The sequence below is a fragment of the Amblyraja radiata genome, chromosome 12 (assembly GCF_010909765.2).
Source record: "Amblyraja radiata isolate CabotCenter1 chromosome 12, sAmbRad1.1.pri, whole genome shotgun sequence".
NCBI lineage: Eukaryota > Metazoa > Chordata > Chondrichthyes > Rajiformes > Rajidae > Amblyraja > Amblyraja radiata.
In genome coordinates this window covers 10145585-10172679 of record NC_045967.1, presented here as the reverse complement: position 1 = coordinate 10172679, position 27095 = coordinate 10145585, and the positions used below count along the sequence as shown (strand labels likewise).

The 27095-nt window shown below is 45.0% G+C and overlaps 1 protein-coding gene across 1 annotated transcript in view; it reads right to left on the bottom strand.

The window, feature by feature from the left end:
* Positions 1-18781, bottom strand: part of LOC116978916 (glypican-4-like) — a 77177-nt gene extending 58396 nt beyond the window's left edge. The window contains exon 1 of the mRNA XM_033030202.1: positions 18323-18781. Within this exon, the coding sequence (XP_032886093.1) occupies positions 18323-18467 (145 nt within the window). The 5' untranslated portion in view covers positions 18468-18781. The remainder of the gene's footprint in view (positions 1-18322) is intronic.
* Positions 18782-27095: the final 8314 nt, after the last annotated feature.

Here is a 27095-nt window from a genome sequence, read left to right as displayed (position 1 = left end):
GGGTAATGATAATGCAGGTTTTAAATTATTTATTGCATATCAGTTGAGATAGTTTCAAGATACACCGTGGAAACAGGCCCTTCGTCTCTCCGAGTCCATGCTGACTAGAGTTCCCCATACACTAACAATATCCTACACGTACCAGGGACAATTAACAATTTTACCAAGCCAATTAACCTACAGACCTATACGTCTTTGGAGTGTGGAAGGAAACCGGAGCTCCCGGGAAAACCTACGCAGGTCACAAGGAGAACTTACAAAATCCGTGCAGACAGCACCCGTAGTCAGGATCGAACCCAGGTGTCTGGCACAGTAAGGGAATAACTATACCACTGCACCACCGTGCCACCCTTGTATGCAGTGAGCTGCAATTTAAGAGGAATTAAAAAGCCTTCTATATACCATTCTTGTACCAAAGACAGTGCTTTTAGAAAAAAAATAGAGACCTTAGAAACATAGAAAAATAGGTGCAGGAGTAGGCCATTCGGCCCTCCAAGCTAGCACCGTCATTCAATATGATCAAGGCTGATCTAAACTAAGTCTAATTCTCTCTTGAAAACATCCAGTGAATTGGCCTCCACTGCCTTCTGCGGCAGAGAATTCCACAGATTCACAATTCTTGGGGTGAAATTTATTTTCCTCATCTCAGTCCTAACTGGACTACCCCTTATTCTTAGACTGTGACCCCTGGTTCTGGACTCCCCCAACATCAGGAACATTTTTCTTGCATTTAGCCTGAAATCCTTTAAGAATTTAATATGTTTCTATAAAATACCCTCTCATCCTTCTAAATACCAGTGAATACAAGCCCAATCGACCCATTCTTTCATCATATGTCAGTCTCACCAACCCGGGAATTAATCTGGTGAACCTACACTGCACTCCCTCAATAGCAATAATGTCCTTCCTCAAATTAGAAGACTAGAATTGCGCACAATACTCCAGGTGCGGTCTCACCAGGGCCCTGTACAACTGCAGTAGGACCTCCTTGCTCCTAAACTCAAATCCTCTCACAATGAAGGCCAACATGCCATTAGCTTTCTTCACTGCCTGCTGTATCTGCATGCTTACTTTCAGTGACTGATGTACAAGGACACCCAGGTCTCGTTGCACCTCCCCTTTTCCTAAACTGACACCATTCGATAATAATCTGCCTTCTTGTTCTTGCCACCAAAGTGGATAACCTCACATTTATCCACATTATACTGCATCTGCCATGCATCTGCCCACTCACCCAACCTATCCAAGTCACCCTGCAGCCTCATAACATCCTCATCGCAGCTCACACTGCCACCCAGCTTTGTGTCTTCCGCAAACTTGGAGATGTCACGTTTAATTCCCTTGTCTAAATCGTTAATATATATTGTAAATAACTGGGGTTCCAGCACCGAGCCTTGCTGTACCCTACTAGTCACTGGTTGCCATTCTGAAAAGGACACATTAAGTCCTGCTCTTTGCTTCCGGTCTGCCAACTAGTTCTTTATCCATGTCAATTCCCTACCCCCAATACCATGTGCTCTAATTTTGCCCCCTAACCTCTTGTGTGGCATCTTGTCAAAAGCTTTCCAAAAGTCCAGATACACCACATCCACTGGCTCTCCTTTATCCATTCTACTTGTTGCATCCTCAAACATGTTTAGGTGCTTTAAAATACTGGAACATAAAAGCTGCATATTCTAAACAAACCACGGCACAGTATTGTGAATTCATCACTACAAACATTAGACCACAAAAGAACTCGAGAATATGACTAAATGGCAACTAAATGTCAGAAAAGTATGTTGTAAATATCACTTACAGTAGTAACTTCAATATTTTTACCCTTTGCCGACTTCAGTCAAATTCAACATCATACCAGTACAGCTCTGAAAGTCACTTCCAAAACCTGTCTACTTCAAGACTTTTCTTGAACATCTGCCTCTTAACATGCTTTTAGTTCCTGTCCTAACACACAGGTCTTTCGTTCAATAGACAATAGATAATAGGTGCAGGATTAGGCCATTCGGCTCTTTGAACCAGCACCGCCATTCGCTGTGATCATGGCTGATCATCCACAATCAGCACCCCGTTCTTGCCTTCTCCCCATATCTCTTGACTCCGCTATCTTTAAGAGCTCTATCGTACTCTCTCTTGAATAGAGCAATTGTCAGTTGTTAGCTTTTGTCTGATTACATTCCTGGGAAACTTTCTGCTAAATCTAAGTTGTTGCTGTTTCCGAGGTCTACGTGGTGAAAAGATTTACAACTGTGTGCATAAAATATTTCAAAGCTATGCAGGCGCATAAAAACAAACAACTTCCTTTGATGATCTTTGTGCACAAACCACACTCTCAAACCACAAACCATAAAGCTGTCACTTCAAAGTCAGTTTAAATCTGAGTACAGAAGTTGGGAGTCCATATTGTAGTTATTTAAGTCGTTGGTGAGACCGGATTTGGAGTATTGTGTTCAGTTCTGGGCACCATGTTACTGTAAAGATATTATCAAGCTGGAAAGGGTACAGTGAAGATTTACGAGGATGTCGCCAGGACTCGAGGGTCTAAGCTATTGGGAGAGATTGAGTAGGCTGGAATTCTATTCTTTGGAGCGCAGGAGGATGAGGGGTGATCTTATAGAGGTGCATAAAATCATGAGAGGATAAATTGGGTAGATGCACAGTATCTCTTGCCCAGAGTAGGGGGAATCGAAGGACCAGAATACATGGGTTCAATGTGGTCAAAAGATTTAATAGAAATCTTGGGGTAATCTTTTCATACAAAGGGTGGTGGGTGTATGGAACGAGCTGAGAGTCGAGGCAGGGACTATCACAACATTTAAAAAACAATTAGACAGGTACATGGATACGACAGGTTTAGAAGGATATGGGCCAAACATAGGCAGGTGGAACTAGTGCAGCTGTGGGCCATAGTGTTCTGCTTTTCACTGAACGATGACTCTTCTGGACAGCCTGAGATCTCCTCCATTTATTACACGGATGACCGGAATCCTCAGATAAGGGGATCAACACTGCACAGGTGTGGCGGTCTGAGCTCAAACGTGCTGCTCTGACCTAGTCTGGTCTGGTCAACCTGACAGTGCTACTCCTATTGCCTTAGGGATGGAAGCATGAGGCAGCAACAAAGAGTAAAACAGCAGTTGTCCCATGATGCCAAGGGTCAACTTCAGGACTGCTCGAGTCTGGGACTGGATATGTTCAATGCCTCTATAGAGTCTATCCTAACCTTAACCAGTAACTGAATGAACATGGAAATTCACTCTCTGCCAAATGCCTGATCCAAAACAATATCCTAGCGTGAACTCCCCATGTCAACCCAAGATTCTCGCCTTCACTTTGTTATTAGTGTTGACCCCGTTGTTCACATTCACATTCCTTGTATGTATATGTATGCAGCAGAGGCGCTCATTAATTTGGGAATTTTAGTTATTACATTATACTAAGTTAAAGGAAAACACTATTTTTTTGCAGCATCTTCCTGTTGAAAATAATACTTTTATCACCATTGCAGTCTGATTTCTGCATTTCCATGTGGTCACACCCTCTAACTAAACTAATCAACTGCCAATTCAAACACATCTGTGGGTTTAGTTACCAACCACTACTGTGTATAGCCTTGATGCAATTTTTGGGACTTTTCCATTTCCATTGATTGAGAACCAAAGTGTAGCCAAGTCGCCGACTTCTGGGAAGTATCAACATAACATTCATATTCCTTACCACCACCAGCCCTCTCCTGAAAACACAACTGAAAGGGAGGTAATCAATGTCAGTACACCCACATCACAGTACCAAGTGCCAATGAAAACTGAACCACACCTCTCATTATCCATGTGGAGAAAAACATACTCCAGTGTAACCAGAATATGTGGAATCAAAGATACTAGAGGAGCAAGTTAGACCACTCGACGAAAAAGCCATAGTACGGACATGGGCAATTTTATTTCGCGCCATTTTGGGAATCAAATATATGAGGGTTTTTTTTTTTTTTAAATAAGCTTCTGTCATGGCGTTCACATCTACAAGCGTAGCGAGCTGTTCTGCTATAAAGTGCTCGAATCGTCAATGTAAGCGATTCGAGCACTTTATAGCAGTCTTTCCTCAGGTTCCCCACTAAAGACGAATGGTAAGAAAAAAATTATAACTCTCTGTCGTGTGGCCTGCCCGATCTCTTCCTATTGCTCAGATCACGGAGCCGGGGTTCGTCAGAAGAATTGCTCTGATCGCTGACTACAACATCCTGAAGCCGCGGTGTGCGGAGCTTCTAGTCGCGGGGGCAGCGTGCACTTTCCGTCATGGAGTCTGGGAATCCTCGCCGGAGAAGAGCTCCGACAGCCGGCCCGCGGCCTATAACATCATGATGCCCCGGTCTCCGGTAGGAGGCTGCCGATTCGGGACCTCCAAGCCGCGGAGATCCCGAATCAGCTTGTTTAAGCCGGTTTTAAATAGTGTTTAAAATACAGGATAAATGGTGTTAAATATACACAATGTACACGGATCAGTGGTGTTTAAAATACATGATAAATGGTGTTATATGGAACAACGACATGCCACGAGGAGCACACATTAAAGCCTTAATTTCCTTCCCAATGTATGATGACTGTAACATATACAATTCTATTCTTATGATCCCGACAATGTATTATATTACATAAGACATTTATTGGTACGTGAGCAAGTTATTAGAAAGTCTTCTTTTATAGATCTAGACTTACCACAATAATAAAGGTAGACATAAATGCTGGAGAATTTCTCCAGCATTTTTGTCTACCTTCGATTTTCCAGCATCTGCAGTTCCTTCTTAAACAATAATAAAGGTATCAATTTTTACACTGCTGTACATTTTTGGTTTTGTTCTTGTTGTAAGGCATGCATGGTTCTGTAAGCCCTTCTATATTTAAGATAAATGGACCTATTAGAGGAAAAATGCATCTTCAATATGCATGTCTCTTGCCACCCCTGAAAACAATTGCATTTAAGTGACATATCATCCATTCTGCAGGTATGTCGTTATAATCAAATTTGTTCTTATAAGTTAATTCTATATGATATTTTACTGTAATTTCAGATGTCGACAGTGGGTCCAGAATACTCGTTAACAAGATATCCTACACCGAACTACGAAGTACTTGTTAAAGAACTGCCGTCTTTGTTCTAAGCACCCTGTATATCTCACACATAAAACAATAAATTATGTAAATCTTACCATAAATGACGGGAATAAAAAGTGTTATCCTTGTTTATGAATTTTGATGTAGAATTATTTAAAATTGAGTGGATTGATGCAATATACTGCTAACCCACAAATGTTTAGTTATGGGATATTCACATTTAAAAACTCACTCAGTAGCTCGGGTGGCTGTGAGCGGCCGCTGGGACCGGACAGCGGAACCGCAGCTAGATCCGGGGCTCGCAGGTGACCTGGGAACTGCAGCTAGTCCCGGAGGGTCTTGGCCCCTATGCAAAAAAGGCTGCGGACCCCTGGACTAAACCAAACCCTTGATCCTGTCCCGCCATCCTTTTTACAAATTTAGCAACTCAAATGGTGGTGCGTCTTCATTGCCGGGAAATACGGTAACTCATTTCCTTCAAATATATGTTAGATTTTCCTCAAATATATGTTAAATTAAAAATTAAACTATGGTAGCAATGCACAGTATTCATGTCTAAAGCTCACACTTCGGCATCATTGTAGGTATGTATACACTATATTTCTTTACACTAATATAGAATGAAAAAATATCTAGGCATGTGTTCATTTATATTTTATTCACAATATTAGGATTTCAGAGAGAGGTTGAATGAAAGAAAAAAAAGTTCAACAAAATTAGAGATCACAAGAAACTAGAGAAATATGCATATGTGTGTGTTATATATTTATACACATATATATCGCACATATATACGCATCATATATATATATATACATATACATATATATATACATATACATATATACATACATATATACATATACATATACATATATACATATACATATATATATACATATATATATACATATACATATATATACATATATATATACATATACATATATATATACATACATATACATATACATATACATATATAAGAAACTAGAGAAATGTGTATGTGTGTTATATAATTATATACATCAATATCACATTTATATATGTGTGTGTATCATATAACATATATACATGTTTATAATATATAAATATATGCAAATATATTGGCTTATGGCTGATGTTTCTTATATCTTATAGGCAAAAAAATAAAGGCAAATATAATTGCCTTTATGGCTTATGTACATCATGAGAATGGCTCATGTACATCATGAGTTGCTTTAAATCAAAGTTGCTTCTGATCCATGAGGAACTTTGAAATATATTATCTCTATCTTGCCTCTCACACACAGAATCACACATACCGTTCCCCCACAACACTGATTAAACCAAAGATCATAGAATGCATATGGTCCAGTTTATTGCCCCAGGTTGCTGTGTATTGAGACAATGACCGATGCCTTTGAAATGCATCTCCCAATTGATGAGAGAGAAAGCCCAGACTTGTCCCAGTGAGGTATATTGAGACAATGACCGATGCCTTTGAAATGTCTTGTCTTGAAAGTACCAACTGAGAGGATGCCTTTGATATTCGACTGCTGATTGACAAGAGACAAACTCAGACGCATCCTGTAGTAATGTGTATTGACTGTATCTCTGACCATGACTAACATCTTTGGATGACTAACATCAGTCTGAAGAAGGGTTTCGGCGCGAAACGTCACCTATTTCCTTCGCTCCATAGATGCTGCTGCACCCGCTGAGTTTCTCCAGCATTTTTGTGTACCTTCGATTTTCCAGCATCTGCAGTTCCTTCTTGAACACTAACATCTTTGGAATGTGCTTAAGTGACAAAAACACAGTATAAAATACCATGTTCTTTGTTCATTGAAGTGGTGGCGCGGGGGAAGTCAAGTGTCTGCGTTGCTTACTTGACTGTGTATCCCCGTCACTTCCCGGCCGATGATCAGTAGAGCTTGAGTTGGTCTACCTAACGTTTTTGTGAGTTGTCTGTTTATTAAGTAGTGAACCTTTTTCAAAGTTTAAGAACTCGAGAACATGGCTATGGGCCAAAAATGTTCAGAATACACATTCCAGACTGTTAAATGGGATCCTTGAAACTATCGATCTCCCTTTGGGGCTGTGGAGGAAATGGATAAGAGGAAACAAAATCTTGCAAAATCAATTTTAAATATTGGGCAGGACCTACACATTAACAGGCCTCTGGGTAGTGTTGTAGAGCAGAGGGATCTAGGAGTACAAGTGCATGGTTTCTTGAAGGTCAAGTCACAGGTAGATAAGGTGGTCAAAAAAGCTTTTGGCCCTTTGGCCGCCATCAGTCAGAGTATTGAGTACAGAAGTTGGGAGGTCATGTTGCAGTTTATAAGACGTTAGTAAGACCGCATTTAGAATATTGTGTTCAGCTCTGGGCACCATGTTATAGGAAATATATTGTCAAGCTTGAAAGGGTTCAGAAAAGATTTACAAGGATGTTGCCAGGACTAGAGGATGTGAGCTATAGGGAGAGGCTGGGACTCTATTCCATGGAGCGCAGGAGGATGTGGGTAGATCTTATATAGGTACACACAGGGTTCGTACACTAGGAGCAGCTATAAATTCAATGACTTTTCAAGGACTTTCACGGACCAAAAATTCAATTTTCAAGGACCAAAATCCAGCAAATATTGATGGTTTATCGGAGATAAATTGCTCGGTATTGGATTATTTGATTCTGTACCAAATAAAAGTAAGAAGGTTGGCTGGTCACCATCTCAGATTTGATTGAAAATCATGTTTTGCACACCTCTGGTACAAAGAACACAGCAGAAAAATCTACTTTCAACTCAAAGTTCCTTCGAAGTTATGAATCATTAATATAGCTCGAATTATTGCCAAATGCCCATTCAAATTTAGAGTTGAGACCTTGTTTTCTGTTGTGTTACTTGTGTGCTCTAATGTACAGACACTGATTTTCAGGGAAATCTGAGAAGGTGATCCATTAGTCCAGGTTGCACAGAACATCATTAAACTACATAATAATTACACACAAGATGGTTAACGTATCTATATTCGTACTTCAATAGAGCGCTGATCGTCCATTTTCTCATCTTTTTGTTGTTCAATCTTAAACCATGATAATGGAATACTGCTTTTCAACCAGTCCCTGCAAACCCGTACTGTCCCTGCCTGCTTCAAAGTCTCCACTATTGTCCCTGTACCCAAAAAGGCAAGGATTGCTAGTCTCAATGGCTACAGGCCTGTCGCAGTGACCTCTGTAGTCATCAGGCATGAGACAGGAAACAACTGAAAATAAGAGGAAGAGAGATGGGGTCCGGGGGGCATTTCCCCCTGGTAGGGTTCCAAGGAGCAAATTTTTGATAATTGTACCTTGAAATGACACCATTTTCTTGCATGTTTACCCTTAATTTATACTGTAATTTTTTTTATTGTTGCTTGGTGTGCTTTAATATAGTTTCGAGATACAGCCTGGAAACAGGCCCTTCGGCCCACCGAGTCCGCACCGACTAGCGATCCCCGCACATTAACATTACACTAGGGACAACTTACACTTATATTAAGCCAATTAACCTACAAACTTGTACGTCTTTGTAGTGTGGGAGAAAACACACAAATGTCACGGGGAGAAAATACAAACTCCGTACAGACAGCACGTAGTCAGGAGAACCTGGGTCTCCAGCACTGTAAGGCAGCAACCCTACCACTGCGCCACCTTGCCGCCCTTCAGACAGAAAGGTCTCAACCCGAATCATCACCTATTCCTTCTCAGATGTTGGAGACCTGCCAAACTTCCTTTGTCTCTGAGGAAGTTGGTGGTTTCTTGGCGTTGCTTCAATGTTGGGCTAGGACACATTGTCGGCGATATTTACGCCGGGAAGCTCTCAAACATCTGCATTTTGGCACCATTGCTGCCGATTGGGGTGTACACCGCCTCATTTTCTGAATGCATTGATTCACTCCTCCATCTTGCTGGCATTGAAGGAGTGGGTATCATCTCGATACCACTTTACTAAAGCTCTCCATCTCCTTTGTATACTCCATCTCATTATCTTTGAGATTCTGCCCACTAGGGTCATGTTATTTCAAACCTGTAAATGGAGTTAGAGCAGAATGTGGCTGCAGTCACGACAATGTTGGGAGAATGGTAAGGGGCTGTGAACGCATCCTTGTAAATAGTCCCGCAAAGCTGGTCGGTTCAATCAGAGCAAAGCAATCCAACAGAGGTATTTAAAGGCATGATGGTACAGATTGCAAATAAGGAGAAACTGCTTGCAGTAATAAAGGGATCAAGACACAATGAATGGTTACGATTTGGAATGCATTGCCAGGATAGAAGTAGCGGCATATTTAACTGTGATATTCAAAAGTAAAGAATTTACAGAGCCGAGGTGAAAGAGAGTGAGAATGTGGGACTGTCTGGAATATTATTGCATAAAGCAAGTATGGACTGAATAGTCATATTGTCTCTTCCACACTCTGATGATTAAGCGAATGAGAGCATGTAGTGACACTTAGTGGCCACATGCATTGGCTCTACACACAGCCTGATGCAGCCACTCACAAAGGTGGCCATCAGGATGAGGGCAACGTTGGGCATGCTTCATCTGCAAAAAAAGTTACATGTACAGAACTAAGATGCAATCCTTTGTGAGCACCATAGAAGCATCGAAAATAGGTGCAGGAGGAGGCCATTCGGCTCTTCGAGCCAGCACCACCATTCATTGTGATCATGGCTGATCACCCCCTATCAATAACCCGTGCCTGCCATGGATCTTGATCTAGCACATGATATCTCCATCACAGAATCATCAGTAGGAAGTGGGGAGAAAGAGTGGGGAGAAAAATCTGGTGGAAAGGTAGACCAAAGTCAACTCGAGTCCTTTGCCAAACCCAACTCAGTCATTTAGTTCAGTCTGTACTCAAAGGCAAATAGGATAACGCAAACAAAATTTGTTTCAAATATTTAATCAAATAGCATGCGAATGTTCAAGTTGTGATCACCTATTAACCAACCAATAGCAGAGGAAAAGCATAACTCCCAAATGTGAAAAATATTACCACGGTTAGGTCTACAAATAAACTGCTCGCTGACCCATCAATGACAACTGGCATGTGCTCTCCCAACCTCCTTTGCGGAAGTCAACGATCAGTTCATTGATTTTGTTGGCGCTGAACAAGAGGTTGTTGTTGCAGCGCCACTCATCCAGGTTTAGTTTAGGTTAGAGATACAGCTCAGAAACAGGCCCTTCGGCCTGACCGAGACCGCACCAACCGGCCATCCCCGCACATTCACACTATCCTACACACACTAACGACAATTTACATTTATAGTTTACATTTACAGGTGTTTTGTCTCTCTCCTGTGCGCTAACTCATCACCTCTCTGATTCAGCCAACAGCAATGGTGTTGTCAGCAAATTTGTAGATGGCATTGGAACTGTGCTTCGCCACACAATCATGGAGAGTAGAGCAGAGGGATAGGCACACAGCCCCGAGGTGCTGAGACACAATTCAATGCAGTTTATGTATGTATTGTTACGTCTGTCTAATGTTGTATGTATCAAATTAGTACCTGCACTGATGTAAAGTACTTTGGTCAACGCGAGTTGTTTTTAAATGTGCTATACAAATAAATTTATTATTAATGCTCTCAACACTCTGCAATTTTCTGCTATTCAGTCATGCATTTTTGATATTGTTGAAAGCACTGCAGAAATACGCTGCAAATAAAGAAGGCTTTGGTGGCCCCTCAAGAACTCGAGCAAAATAGCCAGGTCCTTTGTTCATGGGGAGAATGTAACCCATTCAAAACAAGAAATAAAAGCAACAGGCCTAAAAAGAGGCACAACAGAAAAAAAGATGAAACAGAAAGAAGAAAATAGCTGTGGTTTAATTACATTTGCCAGCATTTCATTTAGCCAGCAACGGATAAACAATTTGTTAAGATGGTGAATGTTAAGATGGAAAGTTCTGATTAAGCATGTTTGAACTCATCTGGGCAATTACAAAACTGCAAAGCAGATCTGTCCATGAATATTACCTCAGCAAATTCCAAAAAATTGTTTTCAAAACAAAACCCTACAATATTTGTAATCATTAAAAGGTTATTTTTCTTTGCTAAACATTCTCAGAATTTGAAAAATCTATGCCCTGACAAATACTCCACTGGCTAGATTCACATACACCATGTGTGAAGCACTACATGCCGACAGGTTGTACTAATTCACTAGACGTCACAGAGGACAGGTAAATTGTCCAGAGAGACATGGCTCAAGGCTCATCTAACTGCTTTAAAATGTAAAAACAAGGAATTGCCGATACTGGTTTACTTCTTTAGCCTGATTGTGGAGCAGTGGAAGGCTGTAAGAAAGTTGAAAGAGAGGTGGGGGAGGACAAAAAGGCACTTGTCTTCACCCTCAATAACCTCTTTTTACTCCTTTCACTTTATTCAAGTTAACGGTGTAGCCATGGGCACTCGCATGAGCCCCAGCTATGCCTGCCTTTTGTGTAGGGAGGAACTGCAGATGCAGGTTTCAACCGCAATTAGACACAAAAAGCTGGAGTAAGCGGGTCAGGCAGCATCTCTGGATAAAAGGAATAGGTGACGTTTTGGGTCGAGACCCTTCTTCAGACCTTTCTCCAGAGATGCTGCCTGACCCGCTGAGTTACTCCAGCTTCTTTAGTTTACAGAGACAGCGCAGAAAAAGGCCCTCCTGCCCACCGATTCTGCACCGACCAGCGATCCCCACACATTAACACTATCCTACACACACAAGGGACAATTTACACTTACACCAAGCCAATTAACCTACAAACCCGAGGTGGACACAAAATGCTGGAGTAACTCAGCCCCCTCCCCTGACATCAGTCTGAAGAAGGGGCTCGACCCGAAACGTCGCCCATTCCTTCTCTCCAGAGATGCTGCCTCACCCGCTGAGTTACTCCAGCATTTTGTGTCCTCCTTCGATTTAAACCAGCATCTGTATTTCTTTCTTACACAACCTACAAACTTGGACGTCTTTGGATTGTGGGAGGAAACCCAAGACCTCGGAGAAAACCTACACGGTCACAGGGAGAACGTACAAACTTCGTACAGACAGCACCCGTAGTCCGGAAAGAACGTGGGTCTCCGGCTCTGCAATCACAGTAAGGCAGCAACTTTACCCCTGCGCCACCGTGCCACAAACACAATTTTGTGTCTATGCCTGCCTTTTGTTGGTTACGTCAAACAGTCCTTGTCCCAGGCATACACTGGCCCTATCACCCAACTCTTTCTCCGCTACATCGATCACTGCATCGGAGCCAACTCCTGCACCCGTTCAGAACTCAAGGACTTCATTAACTTCACCATTAGTATAGACCAGTGGTTCCCAACGTGGGGCATACGCCCCACAGGGGGGCAATTTGATTTTTAAGGGGGGCATCAGGTAAACATATGTAGTTTATGTTTCAGATGTTATTTAGAGTAAATTCCATTTTCTGAGAATTATTTCTTTGTCTGCTCGTGCTAAAATATGGGGGGGGGGGGGGCATCAGGATTTTAGAGGTGATTAGGTGGGGCATGGCCAAAAAAAGGTTGGGAACCACTGGCATAGACCCTGCCTTCAAATTCACATGGACTATCTCTGACACCTCTCGCCCATTTCTTGATCCCGCCGTCTCGATCACAGGAGACAATCAACTGACATCTACTACAAACCTACCAGCTCCTACAGTTATCACAGCCTGCCTCTTGCAAAGATGCTACCCCCTACTGTTAATTCCTCTGTCTTCGTCTCATCTGCTCCCAAGGTGAGTTTTCCATTCAGGGACATCCAAGGTGTCCTCACTCTTTAGCGAACATGGTTTCCCCCCTTCATATAGATGGGTCCTTCAGACATGTCTCCTCCGTGTGCCCCAGTTCTGCACTAGCTCCTCCTCCCCCCAGATGCAACAAGAATAGAGTTCCCCTGGTCCTCACCTTACACCCCACCAGCCACTGCATCCAACACATCATCTTCTGACATTCCTGTCACCTCCAATGTGACCCCACATCTTCCGCAAAATCACACCCTCCGTAGTTCCTTGATTCACTCACCCCTTCCCACACAAACCACCCCATCCCTACATAGTTTCCTCTGCAAGTGCAGGAGATGCATCTGTCCTTCAACTCCATTCAGGAACCCCGACAGTCCAGGAGAGACAGAGGTTCACTTGCACCTCCTCTAAACTCATCTACTGCATCCGGTGGCTTCTGTACATCGCAGGGTTTGAAATTAATGGTTGCCCGGGTGCCAATGGCCACCTACAGTCCCGCCGGGCAACCTAAAAGCCGTGCCATTTTGCCCGGCTTGGCAAGCACCCGGGACACCTATTGTTCAACTCTGAGCGGGCCCCCCCTCTATCTCTCTCTCTCTGTCACTCACCGTCTCCGCCCGCCATCCGTATCCGGGCCGCCGGTTCTCCGCTCTCCGCCCGCTCCTCATCCGCCGGCACAGTCGGAAGCCTTGCACATGCGCACTGCCACGGTCTGCACATCCTCCCCCTGCACATGCGCACAACCATGGCCAGCACATCATTGGCCACCCTGCACATTCGCATTGCCATGGCAACTGGTCGGCGCCGGGCACTTTCTACCTACCATTGCATTGTGGGAGATCTGGCCGCCATTGCTGTCTGGTCGGCGCCTCGCCGTGACCACTGAAAACCAACGCAGAACCATTCGCTGAAGCTGGAGTAACTTCCTGGCGTAACTCTTGCTTCTTGGTTTCCTGGTCCTCCAAAAATATTCCAAATGGAATTTAAACTGGAGTGGACCCTCCACCACCAAACTCCAAAAAATATCAGCCGCTTGCACTTTATCTGCTTATTTATTGTGTATATATGTGGTCTATGGTATATAGACATACCGAACTTTTATCTCCTGTTCTGTATTATGTTTACATATCCTGTTGTGCTGCAGCAAGCAAGAATTTCATTGTCCTATCTGGGACACATGAGAATAAAACTCTCTTGAGCAAAAAAGGGTTCTTGGGGAAAAAAGAGCTACCTTAAATTTAGTTGCGTCTGGTTGGGTAACTATAGTAGGGTGAAGACTATTCCATGCTTTGATTGTGCGGGGGAACGCCACGGATCAGCCAGCATCTCTGGATAGAAGAAATTGGGTGACGTTTCGGGTAGAGACCCTTCTTTAGATTTCCTCTGGTTTTAGTTCAATTTAAAGATACAGCGTGCAGACTTCAGCCCACCGAGTCCACGCCGACCACCGATCACCCGCACACTAGTTCTATCTCACACATTAGCGACACAAGTCCCGCCGGGACTTAAGAGTCAAAAGTGCTCCTCTCTGTGTCCCTCTCTGTCCCCCCCTCCCCCCCCAGCCCAGCTCTGTCACACTGGTGGGTGCGCTTCCCCTTGCAGAAGCCACGATCGGCCGGCCCCCCGCTGCTTTTCACCGTCCTCAGATCGCTCCGGGCCTCGCTCTGGTCCATGCCTGCCGCAGCCGAGCTCAGGCCCGGCGCCTGGTGGGGAGGCCGGCTCTACGACCTTTGTAGGTGCGGCCTCTACTCCCCCCCACCCACGCCGCCCGAGGTCCTGACAGCTGCCGAGCCTCGCTGCCCTTTCGCAGTCGGCCCCGTCGGAGACGCCCGCTCGCTGAGTTCGTCCGCCCTCTCCCTCCCCCCCATCTCCCACCCCTTCCCCCCTCACTCTCCACCCACTCCCCCTCCCCACCCCTCTTCCCCCTCTCCACTCCTCTCATCTCTCTCCGCCCTACCCATCTCCCCCTCTCTTCCACCCCCTCTCTCCACCCCCCCCCTTCCTCCCCACCACCACCCTCTCTCTCTCTGTCTCTGCCCCTTCTCTCTCTCTCTCTCTGCCCTCACTCTCTTCCCCCCCCCCCCCCCCCCCTCCTCTCTAGATGCATCTGCGAGTTGGGGGCTAGTGGATAGGGCGGTTATGTGGTAGAAGCATATACATATATATATACATTTACATATATACATATATATACACACACATGCACACACACATATATATATATATAACTATATGAGTGTGCGTGTGTGTTATATATACCGACGCACACACACACAATTTCCCTCCTGGGATTAATAAAGTTCTATCGTATAGTATTGTATGTGTAGGAAGGAACTGCAGATGATGGTTTTTACTGAAGATAGACACAAAAAGCTGGAGTAACTCAACAGGTCGGACAGAATCTCTGGACAAAAGGAAAATATTACGTTTTGGGTTGGGTCTGAAAAAGGTTCCTTTGGAATGTGGAAGGAAACAAGAGCACCCGGAGAAAACCCATGCGATCAAAGAGAAAAGGAGCAAACTCCATTCAGACAGCACCCATATTCAGGATCAATTCCGGGTCTCTGGCACTTTTAGGCAGCAACTTTATGACCGATGTACTGCCCAATAGTCTTGAACTGAATTAAAACATACAGTAGCTGTAAAGGGGGACATCGCATCACTTAGAGATTTAAGACTGAAAATGGATAGTTTCTTTTTTTTAAGTAACCAAAGTTATCAGCGTATTATATTGTGTGTTGGAAAACAAAATATAGTGGCACAGCTGGTGGACTTGCTACCTCACACGCCAGAGATCTGTGTGTGATCCTGTCCTCGGGCACTGTCTGTGTTGAATTTGCACATTCTCCCTGCAATCGTGTGGAGCGAAGGAAATAGGTGACGTTTCGGGTCGAGGCCCTTCTTCAGGCTGATGTGAGGGTGGGGGGAGGCGAGAAGAAGAAAGGAAGAGGCGGAGACAGTGGGCTGAGGGAGAGCTGGGAAGGAGAGGAGAAAGCAGGGACTACCCGAAATTGAAGGTCAATGTTCATACCGCTGGGGTGTAAACTGCCCATGCGAAATATGAGGTGCTGCTCCTCCAATTTACGGTGGGCCTCACTCTGGCCATGGAGGAGGCCCAGGATAGAAAGTTCAGATTCAGAATGGGAGGGGCAGTTAAAGTGCTGAGCCACCGGGAGATCAGGTTGGTTATTGCAAACCGAGCGGATGTTGGGCGAAGCGATCGCCAAGCCTATGCTTGGTCTCACCGATGTAGAGCAGCTGACACCTAGAGCAGCGGATGCAATAGATGAGGTTGTAGGAGATGCAGGTGAACCTCTGCCGCACCTGGAAAGACTGCTTGGGTCCTTGAATGGAGTCAAAGTGGGAGGTAAAGCGACAAGTGTAGCATTTCCTGCGGTTGCAAGGGAAAGTGCCAGGAGAGGGGGTGGTTTGGGTGAGAAGGGACGAATTGACCAGGGAGTTACGGAGGGAGCGGTCTCTGCGGAAAGCCGACAGGGGAGGAGATGGAAAGATGTGGCCAGTGGTGGGATCCCGTTGGTAGACAAAAAAGCTGGAGAAAATCAGCGGGTGAGGCAGCATCTATGGTGCGAAGGAATAGGCGACGTTTCGGGTCGAGACCCTTCTTCAGACTGCTGTCGGGGGGGGGGGGGGGGGGGGGGGGGGGCGCGGCTCACTCTGGCCATGGAGGAGGCCCAGGACAGAAAGGTCAGATTCGGAATGGGAGGGGCAGTTGAAGTGCTGAGCCACCGGGAGATCAGGTAGTTTACTGTGAATTGAGTGGAGGTGTTGTGCGAAGCAATCGCCAAACCTGCGCTTGGTCTCACCGAGGTTGATCATACGCTGAATAATCCAACCACACCTTTGTTTGGAAGTGGAAAGAAATAATAGAAATTGCATTCATTGCAACGTGTAAAAAGAGTTGAGATACCGTATTGTAATTTTGCTGCATGTCATTGTGGTATATATCATGTCTTGATTGGTGAATATGTTTAGTTTGTGACTTTATTTGAAGCAGAAATAATATGTGAATGCTTCATTCAGAATTATTCCAACTGGCAACTACGCACTTAGTCCAAGCACATTATTGCACACGTCCTGCAAGCCATCTGAAATGACCACCTAAACTGTCATTTGGCAAACTAAAAAGCTGCCTAGGTTGCCTGGCTGGAAACAGAGAAAAAAAGTTAAGTGAGAGCCCTGACATCGGCAAAACCAAGCATAAATTTGGCGACTTGTTTCACTGAACACTTGCGCTCGGTCTGCCAGGGCTTGCTGGATCTCCCAGTGGCGAACCAGTTCAACTCCTCTTCCCATTCGGACCATTATGTCCTGAGCCTACTCCATTGCCACAGAGGCCACACACAAATTGGAGCAACAGCACCTCATATTTCACTTGGGTGGCTTACAACCCAGATGTATGAACGTTGAATTCTCAAAATTTAGGTAACTTCTACAAATAGCCCCCTCCCCTCGCTCTTCCCCACAATCAGCCTCTCAGGGATCCTCCCTGCCTGAGATCATCTGCTGCAGGCCCTGATTTGTCCTGGGGTTTTATGCTTCCAGTACCCCACACAATCAATCTGAAGAAGGGGCCCAACACAAAATATCGCCTATCCATTTTCAGAGAGATGTTGCCTGACCTGCTTAGTTACTCCAGCTCTTTGTGCCCTATTCCCTAATTTTTGATGCCCTAATCACACAAAAAGACATACACAAGCAGACGGAGTAAAGCACATACTCAAAAATTAAGCAGAATGAATATACTGAAACACACAAGAAATGGCAGAAAACACAAAGTGCTGGAAGGAACCTTACGAATCTGGCTCCATCTCCGGAAAGAATGGATAGACGATGTTTCAAGTCGGGACCCTTCTTCAGACTCCCAACTCACACTCCTCAGACCCCAGTTGCAAGTATTCACTACAAACAAATTCCTCCATGTTCCTTGTGGTGAAGTCAACTTCGAAATTGATTAAATATAACTAGAATTCTAAAATCTTTGCGCAATCATCCTGTGCGTCAGCGCAATAACCAAAAGTTCAACAACTGGAAACACGCATTGGAATTCAGGATTAAAACTATCAAAATATTACAAGAGTCTTTTTCACCAACTGACTGACGATCGATCTGTAGTTACAGCACTCAGCTGGGGCGGGGTGAAAGGGGAAGCTGCCTATCACACTGGGAGAAAGAAACGACCTGGGACATGTTGAAGTTAAACTGCTTCACAACTTGAATACACGGCACCTTCCAGGAGGCCCCCACACCCCTCTGGCCTGTCCCCTTCACACCCCACCGAGCCTCTCTTGTCCTGGCCCCGAGTATATCGCTGCTCCTCCCTCCTGAAGCTTCGGGGCGACAACCAACAAGTTCCTCGACACAGAAGCTCAGGCACTGTCCCTCCCTCCGCCCTCCCGCCCGCCCCTGTCGGAGAGAGCCGCTACCCCGTCCCCGCCACTTACCCGCCGCAAGGTCCCTCGAGGGCCTGGGGCCATCGTGCCTTCGGGGGCTGAGAAGTGTCGCCAACTCGGAGCAGTTGCGAGGCTGGAGGTCGGGCCGAGCCGGCTGGCAGAGCAGAGCGAGGGCCAAGGCGCAGAGCGGGAACATGGCGAGGCCGGCCTGGGGCCGCGGGCGGGGAGAGGCACAAAGACGGCGGCAACACGCGGCTCAGCCCGACTCCATCACCGGCCAAAGTACCGGCGCTACGCACAGGCCGCGGCCGCACCCATGGGCACGGAGCCACCGTGTGAGGGAGGGAGGGAGGGAGAGAGTGCGGCGGCCTGTGGGCGCCGTGGATCTGCCCGCCCGCCAGCCCGAGTCACCAGCAGCCGCCACCCGCTCCAGTCCAGCCCAGTCCAGCAAACTTTCACCGGCCTGCGCCGAGACTAACTTTGCGGCGTTGCAATTGGTCCAAGCCCACGTCCATGAGGCGGTGGCCGGGACTTGAATGGTTGAAGTGTGTGCGCGGGGGTGGGCCCGATGTTTGGTTGTGAATGGCATTCCCCACAAAGCCAGTCGCCCATTCACAGAACCCGCAACCCTCCCTCCCGCCAGCGCACCAGCCGCCACAGCGCACAGTCCCACCTTCACCCGCATTACACACATTCTTCATTAGTACGGTGTCAGGGGTTGTGGGGAAAAGGCAGTAGAATGGGGTTGAGAGGGGAAGATAGATCAGCCCTGATTGAATGGCAAAGTCGACTTAAGATTCTGAATGGCAGAGTCGACTCTATGGGACTGTTCCCAGAATTTATGAATGAAAACACAGACGATCAAGCATCCCCGTCGAAAACGCCACCTGCCAACCCCATGATACAAACTCCCCTTCTTAAGAATTAGGTAGTCGAAGACCAATCAGCCCCTCCTCTATTTAACGGTCATTCTACCTCAACACCTTCTTCCACTTTCTCCAATTCTGTCTGTCTGTCTGTCTGTCTGTCTATCTATCTATCTATTTTCATGTGATCCTGAAATTATGCCAAAACGACACATGATAACGCACCCTCCCACACCACCCTCCCCCACACTACCTCCACCCCCTCTCCCACACCACGGTGGAATATTGCATTGGGGAATGGGTTACAATAGACAATAGGTGCAGGAGTAGGCCATTCGGCCCTTCGAGCCAGCACCACCATTCAATGTGATTATGGCTGATCATCCCCAATCAGTACCCCTTTCCACAGACTCACAACTCTCTGTGAGAAAAGGTGTATCCTCGTCTCCGTTCTAAATGGCTTATTAAACTGTGGCCCCTGGTTCTGGACTCCCCAACATCGGGAACATGTATCCTGCCTCTAGCGTGTCCAAACCCTTAACAATCTTATATGTTTCAATAAGATCCCATCTCATCCTTCTAAACTCCAGAGTGTGCAAGCCCAGCCGTTCCATTCTCTCAGCGTATGATAGTCTCGCCATCCCGGCAATTAACCTTGCACTCCCTCAATAGCAAGAATGCCCTTCCTCAAATTAGGGGACCAAAACTGCACAATACTCCAGGTGTGGTCTCACTAGGGCTCTGTACAACTGCAGAAGGACCTCTTTGCTCCTATACTCGACTACTCTTGTTATAAAGGTCAACATGCCATTCGCTTTCTTCACTGCCTGCTGTACCTGCATGCTTACTTTCATAGACTGATGAACAAGGGTTTCGGCCCGAAACGTCGCCTATTTCCTTCGCTCCATAGATGCTGCTGCACCCGCTGAGTTTCTCCAGCAATTTTGTGTACCTTCGATCTTCCAGCATCTGCAGTTCCTTCTTGAACACCCCCAGATCCCGTTGTACTTCTCCTTTTCCCAACTTCACGCCATTTAAATAGTAATCTGCCTTCCTTTTTTTGATACCAAAGTGGATAACCTCACATTTATCCACATTAAACTTCATCTGCCACGCATCTGCCCACTCCTCCAACCTGTCCAAGTCACCCTGCATTCTCATAGCATCCTCCTCATAGTTCACACTGCCACCCAGCTTTGTGTCATCTGCAAATTTGCTAATGTTACTTTGAATCCCTTCATCCAAATCATTGATGTATATTGATGTCCCAGCACCGAGCCTCGTGGTACCCCACTAGTCACTGCCTGCCATTCAGAAATGGACCCGTTAATCCCTACTCTTTGTTTCCTGTCTGCCAACCAATTTTCTATCCATGTCAGCACTCTACCCCTAATACCATGAGCCCTATTTTTGCCCACTAATCTCCTATGTGGGACCTTATCAAATGCTTTCTGAAAGTCCAAGTACACTACATCCACTGACTCTCCCTTGTCCATTTGCCTAGTTATATGCTCAAAAAATTCCAGAAGATTAGTCAAGCATGATTTCCCCTTCGTAAATTGGTTTATAATCTTCAATAGTCCCGTGGTGTGGCTCTAACATATACCGTACTTCCCTTTCTAAGAATTCCACCAGATCTGGTAGCCTGGCTACTTGCTTCCTTTCATCCATTATTACGCCTGCTTCATATCTCCACCTTTCTCTCAGTGTTCTGGGGATCTTGCTCATGATGATTCTAGTATTGCTTGCAAGATTCATTTCCTTCATGTGACTAAGATTTTTCATCGAGCTGGAACAACCTCTCAGAAATATTGTATATTTACTCAATGCCTTCCCATCTTCTGGCTTGATTTCTTTCCAAGCATGGGCCTTCTCCATGCATGCGTTAGCAATCCTCTGTTCATTACAAAAACATTCTTTAAGTAACCATCTCGCCTTTTTATAGCCATGGCTGCCTGGCTCAATTTGACAACTTTCTACAATTACCTGAATATCTTCGCTTGTGTACTTCACCAGAAATCGTAAGTGCTCCTTTTCATCCGTAACTTTTGTTTCTAATACTTCTTCTAATGCCCTTACGTAAGCTTCATACCACAAAGGATCTCCATCATAGGTAGGAATTTCTGCTGTGAGGTATTTTGTCGAGCTATGATCTGGTTGAATTCAGCTGGCCTATTCGCCCAAGCCAAAAATCCATCCTGATAACCTTGGCTTGGCTCCAACGAACGATAGACAAGCCTGGGCTCAAACTGGCTTGCTCGAGCCTGTGCACTTGGAAAAGCGTGGTCCGCTATTGGTTTGTCCCGAGCATCTTCAGATGCTCCCTAAGTAGTTAATCTAACATTCATTTTCTGAGATGAAGTTTTACCCATCTTACTCTGTTCCAATGGGTTTTCAAAGCCATGAAATCCAGTGGACCTCGATTGTGGAATTGATCCAACTGCTGACTCACTTCGAGCAATCTTTCTTCCCAAATCGGAGTTTATCGTCTCCGATGTTCAAGAACTACATCTTGAATTCTTATTTTGCAGTATCTCCTTCTTTGCTTTGGCTACCGCCATCTTCGTCTCTAATTTCAGCTGTTCTTCTCGTCACCTCATCTCTTCTTTTTGTCGCTCAATCTCATGTTTCTTCTTCAAGGCATCCGCTTCTATTGAGAGAGCGGCTAGATCAGCTTCAACTCCCAACCGAGCAGAAACCCTTGATACCAAACTGGTTGTATGACCAGATTTATGTCCTGATCTTCGTGTAGATACTTTCGAGATATTATCTTGTAGTGTAATCTCATCTTCCATTCCAGCACCTTGTTGCATCGCACCTCCAGCTGTTAAGCGTGTAAGTTGTGGTATCATTTTTGATAACTACTCCTCCGCATCATCCATGAAACCATTGAATATCTTCACCCTGTCTTCCCACCACTGGGTGTGTCTTATGTATTCTTCCCAATACGGTTGTGAACACAGCAGCACATTTTGTTTCCTTCCAACCTCTTGACAGAGGTTCCATAATTGGCCCAGTTTAGATTCTACTTTGATCGCGTTCTGTACTGATTCCATTCGTTTCTACCGTTTCTTAATTGATTTGGTAACCTGTTTCCATAATTTGTTTCTCTCCGTCTCGGTTTCTTTCAGGTAGGCAGCTTGTGTATTATCTGTTTCTTCTCGCTACATGAGTTTTCTGTAGCTTTCAATTGACTCATTCCCATATCGGGTTTTCCTCCTTCTTAGTTTCTTTCAGGCAGGCAGCTTGTCCTAGACTAAGCTTGACTTTGCCACATTGTAGTTCCTCAGGCATGGCTCTTTCTTCATCTTCTGGCTCCATGATTTTAAAGAGGTCTTGGCAGATTGCCAAGTCTTTAAATTGAACGAACAGTGTCTTTTCTGAATTCTGCTCCAACTTTGTGTAAACATCGAGTGGCTATTTTGAAATTAATTTTCTCAAAACAGTACCATACTGAGATTGTTCCCAACGTCTCTCAACGCCCATGGGCTTAAAATTGACGTTAGTTCAAAAGGAATGCGTGTTATCAAGACTTCAAAACAAATCAATGTCAGTCTTCTCCTTTCTCCAGACAGATTATAAAAACACTTTTTTTTGGCTATCTTCCAAGCTAGTGGCTAGCTTTCTGGCTCTTCTTACAGAAGCAGTTTAAAATTAAAGCTTTGCAGCTTCAAAATTCAAAGAAATAATAGTCGATATCTACTCACAATTTCTTGATAATGACTTCAGATCTTCAGATAAGTCTCTTTGCTGTCGATAGACCTCGAGGCCATCTCTGGCCGAGATCTATTGTCTTCAGTTCCTCGGCTGGAACCGGTCTTCTGGCCAAAACCTCTTTCAAGATCTTAGCCAAATCTTCTGTCCCACTCTCTGGGACTGGCTTTCATCCCCCGTCGGAAGTATCCTTTGACTTAATGTAGTGGCAGATTTTTATATCGTTCAAGGGATTACTCCCTCTAGCCACTAAGTGGACTACATGATTAAGGAGAATGTCGTTATATGCATGCGAGCTCTCCATCAGAGACCTTCAGAGCTTCTTCACAGATAAATCTTCATAACATAACATTAGTCTTTTGATTAAGAGATTATTTTTGTTGATGAAAAACAATAAGATTTTATATCGTTTATTGTTTAAAAAACAATAAACAATAACAACCAGGCAGTGGCTTAATGAACAAATCCCAAAACAAGAACAGTGGCTAGAAATTGTGCAAGACATCTTTACTATGGAGAAACTGACATATCACTTGAGAGTCGAGGAGAATTCATTTGAGAAGATCTGGGGAAAATGGACCACTTATTTGAGCCATGACACCAACTAGATAAATGCCAAGCTAGATATGGGAAGATTGTGTTATATAGAACTAGATGGTATGTTTGTGAGAATATGGAAATATCTCCAGATAACTAATCATGTAATTTTTTTTTAATTTGGTAAGTGTACCTCACGCTCTTATTCAAATTTTTTATTTATTTACTTTTTGTTTTTTGGTCCCCCCCCCCTCCCCCTATTTATTCATTTATTTATTTTGATTGTTGCTTTTCTTATTTTGTTTTATTTGTGGTGATGGTGTTGCACTGTTTTGTACATATCTCTGTGAAAAATCAATAAAAACTTAAGTGAAAAAAGAAAAACAATAAGGTACATCCAAATTTCTTCCGACTCATACACTATAATCTTCATCAAGCATTTAAGGCTAGGAAACTCCTCGTGTCTCCGTTACACTCGGCATGGTCAAAGGGTAAACCTTCCCCATGCTGGTCCAAAACTAAACTAAAAACTAAGCTTCTACGTAAGAAAAGTCTCCAAACACAGCCTAAAATACGTCATAAATGCCACCCACAACATAACGGGCAGTCTAATATTTAGAGACACATGTCATCATTAATGACACACAAACCAAGCCAAATGGCCTCTACATCCTCTCCTTGACCATAAAAACATAGAAAATAGGTACAGGAGGAGGCCATTCAGCCCTTCGAGCCAGCACCGCCATTGATTGTGACCATGGCTAATTGTCCCCAATCATTAACCCGTGCCTGTCTTCTCCCCATATCCCTTGATTCCACTCGCCCCTAGAGCTCTATCTAACTCTCTCTTAAATCCATCCAGTGACTTGGCCTCCACTGACCTCTGTGGCAGGGAATTCACAAATTCACAATTCTCTGGGTGAAAACTTTTTTCTCACCTCAGTCTTAAATGGCTTTCCCTTTATTCTAACACTGTGGCCCCTGGTTCTGGACTTGCCCAACATTGGGAACATTTTTCCTGCATCTAGCTTGTCTAGTCCTTTTATAATTTTATATGTTTCTATAAGATAACCCCTCATCCTTCTAAACTCCAGTGAATACAAGCCTAGTCTTTTCAATCTTTCCTCATATGACAGTCCCGTCATCCCAGGGATCACTCATGAACCAACGCTGCACTGCCTCAATCACAAGGATGTCCTTCCTCAAATTCGGAGACCAAAACTGGACACAATACTCCAGATGTGGTCTCACCAGAGCCCTATACAACTGCAGAAGAACTTCTTCACTCCTATACTGAAATTCTCTTGTTATGAAGGCCTACATTCCATTAGCTTTCTTCACTGACTGCTGTACCTGCACGCCAACTTTCAGTGACTGGTGTACAAGGACGCCCAGGTCTCGCTGCACCTCCCCCTTGCCTAACCTAACCCCATTGAGATAATAATCTGCCCCCTTATTTGTGGATAGCCTCACATTAATCTATATTATACTGCATCTGCCACGCATCTGCCCACTCACTCAACCTGTCCAGGTCACCCTGCAACCTCCCAACATCCTCTTCACAGTTCACACTGCCACCCAGCTTTGTGTTAGCCGCAAACTCGCTAGTGTTGCTCCTAATTCCCTCTTCCAAATCATTAATATATATGGTAAACATTTGCGGCCCCAACACCGAGCCTTGCAGCACTCCACTCGCCACTGCCTGTGATTCCGAAAAGGACCCGTTCACTCCTACTCTTTTCTTCCTGTCTGCCAACCAATTTTCTATCTATATCAACTCCCTTCCCCCGATGCCATGTGCTCTAATTTTCGTCACCAGTCTCCCGTGCGGGACCTTATCAAATGCTTTCTGAAAGTCTAGATACACTACATCCATTGGCACCCCTTCATCCATTTTACTTGTCACATCCTCAAAAAATTCCAAATGTTTGGTCAAGCATGATTTCCCTTTCATAAATCCATGTTGACTTGACTAATCCTTTTACTGCTATCCAAATGCCCCATTATTACCTCTTTAATAATTGACTCCAGCATCTTTCCCACCACCGAAGACAGGCTATCTGGTCTATAATACCCCATTTTCTCCCCGCTCCTTTCTTGAAAAGTGGGATAACATTAGCTATCCTCCAATCCACAGGAACTGATCCTGAATCGATCGAACATTGGAAAATTATCACCAATGCATCCACTATTTCTAGTGCCACCTCCCTGAAGAACCTGGGATGCAGACTATCAGGCCCAGGGGATTTATCATCCTTCAGTCCCATTAGCCTACCCAATACTATTTCTCACCTAATTAAAATTTCTTTCAGTTCTTTCTTTCAGTTTCTATCTTTCAGCTTCTACCCCCTTAGATCCTCTGTCCTCCAGTACATCTGGGAGATTGTTCGTGTCTTCCTTATTGAAGACAGATCCGAAGTACCTGACTTTGCTACTCTTTTTCCCTTAACATATCTAAAGAAGTTTTTAAGGGCCTGTCCCACTTACGTGACCTTGGCACACAAATTACGCGACCTCATCATCGCGTTGAGGCGCACGGGCATCGTGTGGCCACGAGGGGCCGGTCCCACTGAGAAGCGGGGAGGGGTACGGAGTTGTGTGCGACATCGCGCAGGGCTCCGAAATTTTTGTAGCGATCAAAATCTTTGCGCGCCAACGGCCTACCGCGTAACTGACGGCCAAAGTGGGACAGGCCGAAGACCCTGGCGCGACGCAATGTCTCCCCTCCAACAGCAGCAGAAGCAGGCAAACGACCGCCAAACTCAGCCTGGGGCTCACGGCCGTTGCGGTCCGGATCCACCCCCACTTCTACTCCCAGAGCGGGGCCAAGAAAATTGAAGATGGACACAAAATGCAAGAGTAACTCAGCGGGACCGGCAGCATCTCTGGAGAGAAGCAATGGATGACGTTTCGGGTCAAGACCCTTCTTTTCAGACTGAAGAAGTCTCGACACGAAACGTCACCCATTGCTTCTCTCCAGAGATGCTGCCGGTCCCACTGAGCTACTCCAGCTTTGTGTCCATCTTCAAATGACATCACGCGCTCCAGACGGCTGTGCGTATGTATGAAATTGCGTGCTACCTCCGCGGGACCGTCGTGGCTCAACACGACCATGAGGTCACGTAATTTGCGTGCCAAGGACATGTAAGTGGGACAGGCCCTTTACTATCCTTCTTTATATTCCTGGCCAGCTTCCCTTCGTACTTTATCTTTTCAGCCTGTATTGCCCGTTTTGTTTCCTTCTGATGTCCTATGAAAGTCTCCCAATCCTCTGGCTTCCGGCTACTCTTTGCTGTGTTATACAACTTTTCTTTTAGTTTTATTCTATCCCTAACTTCTCTTGTCAGCCATGGTCACAAGTAATAGCGCAAAGACCATGCAACATAGTCCGCAACATTATTGTAACCCATCATTACTCAACCAATCCCAAGCATGCATTTGCAACAGGACCTAGCTCCTTCTGCAAAACCTCATACATATTAACAATTAAAGGGTGTCTGGACATCAACCTTTATTCAACCTCGCCCAGGCTACAGACACTCTGCAGCCATGATCCTCATGGTCTTTGCAGCTTTCACAAAAGATGACAAGCAGGTTTTACAGAAGCATAAATCCTCGGACTTCCGGTAGGCAGCAGAGCATGGTGTACAGTCCGTACAGTCGGATAAATAAACCTCCCCTAAATTCAAAGTAAGTGAATATTTAAG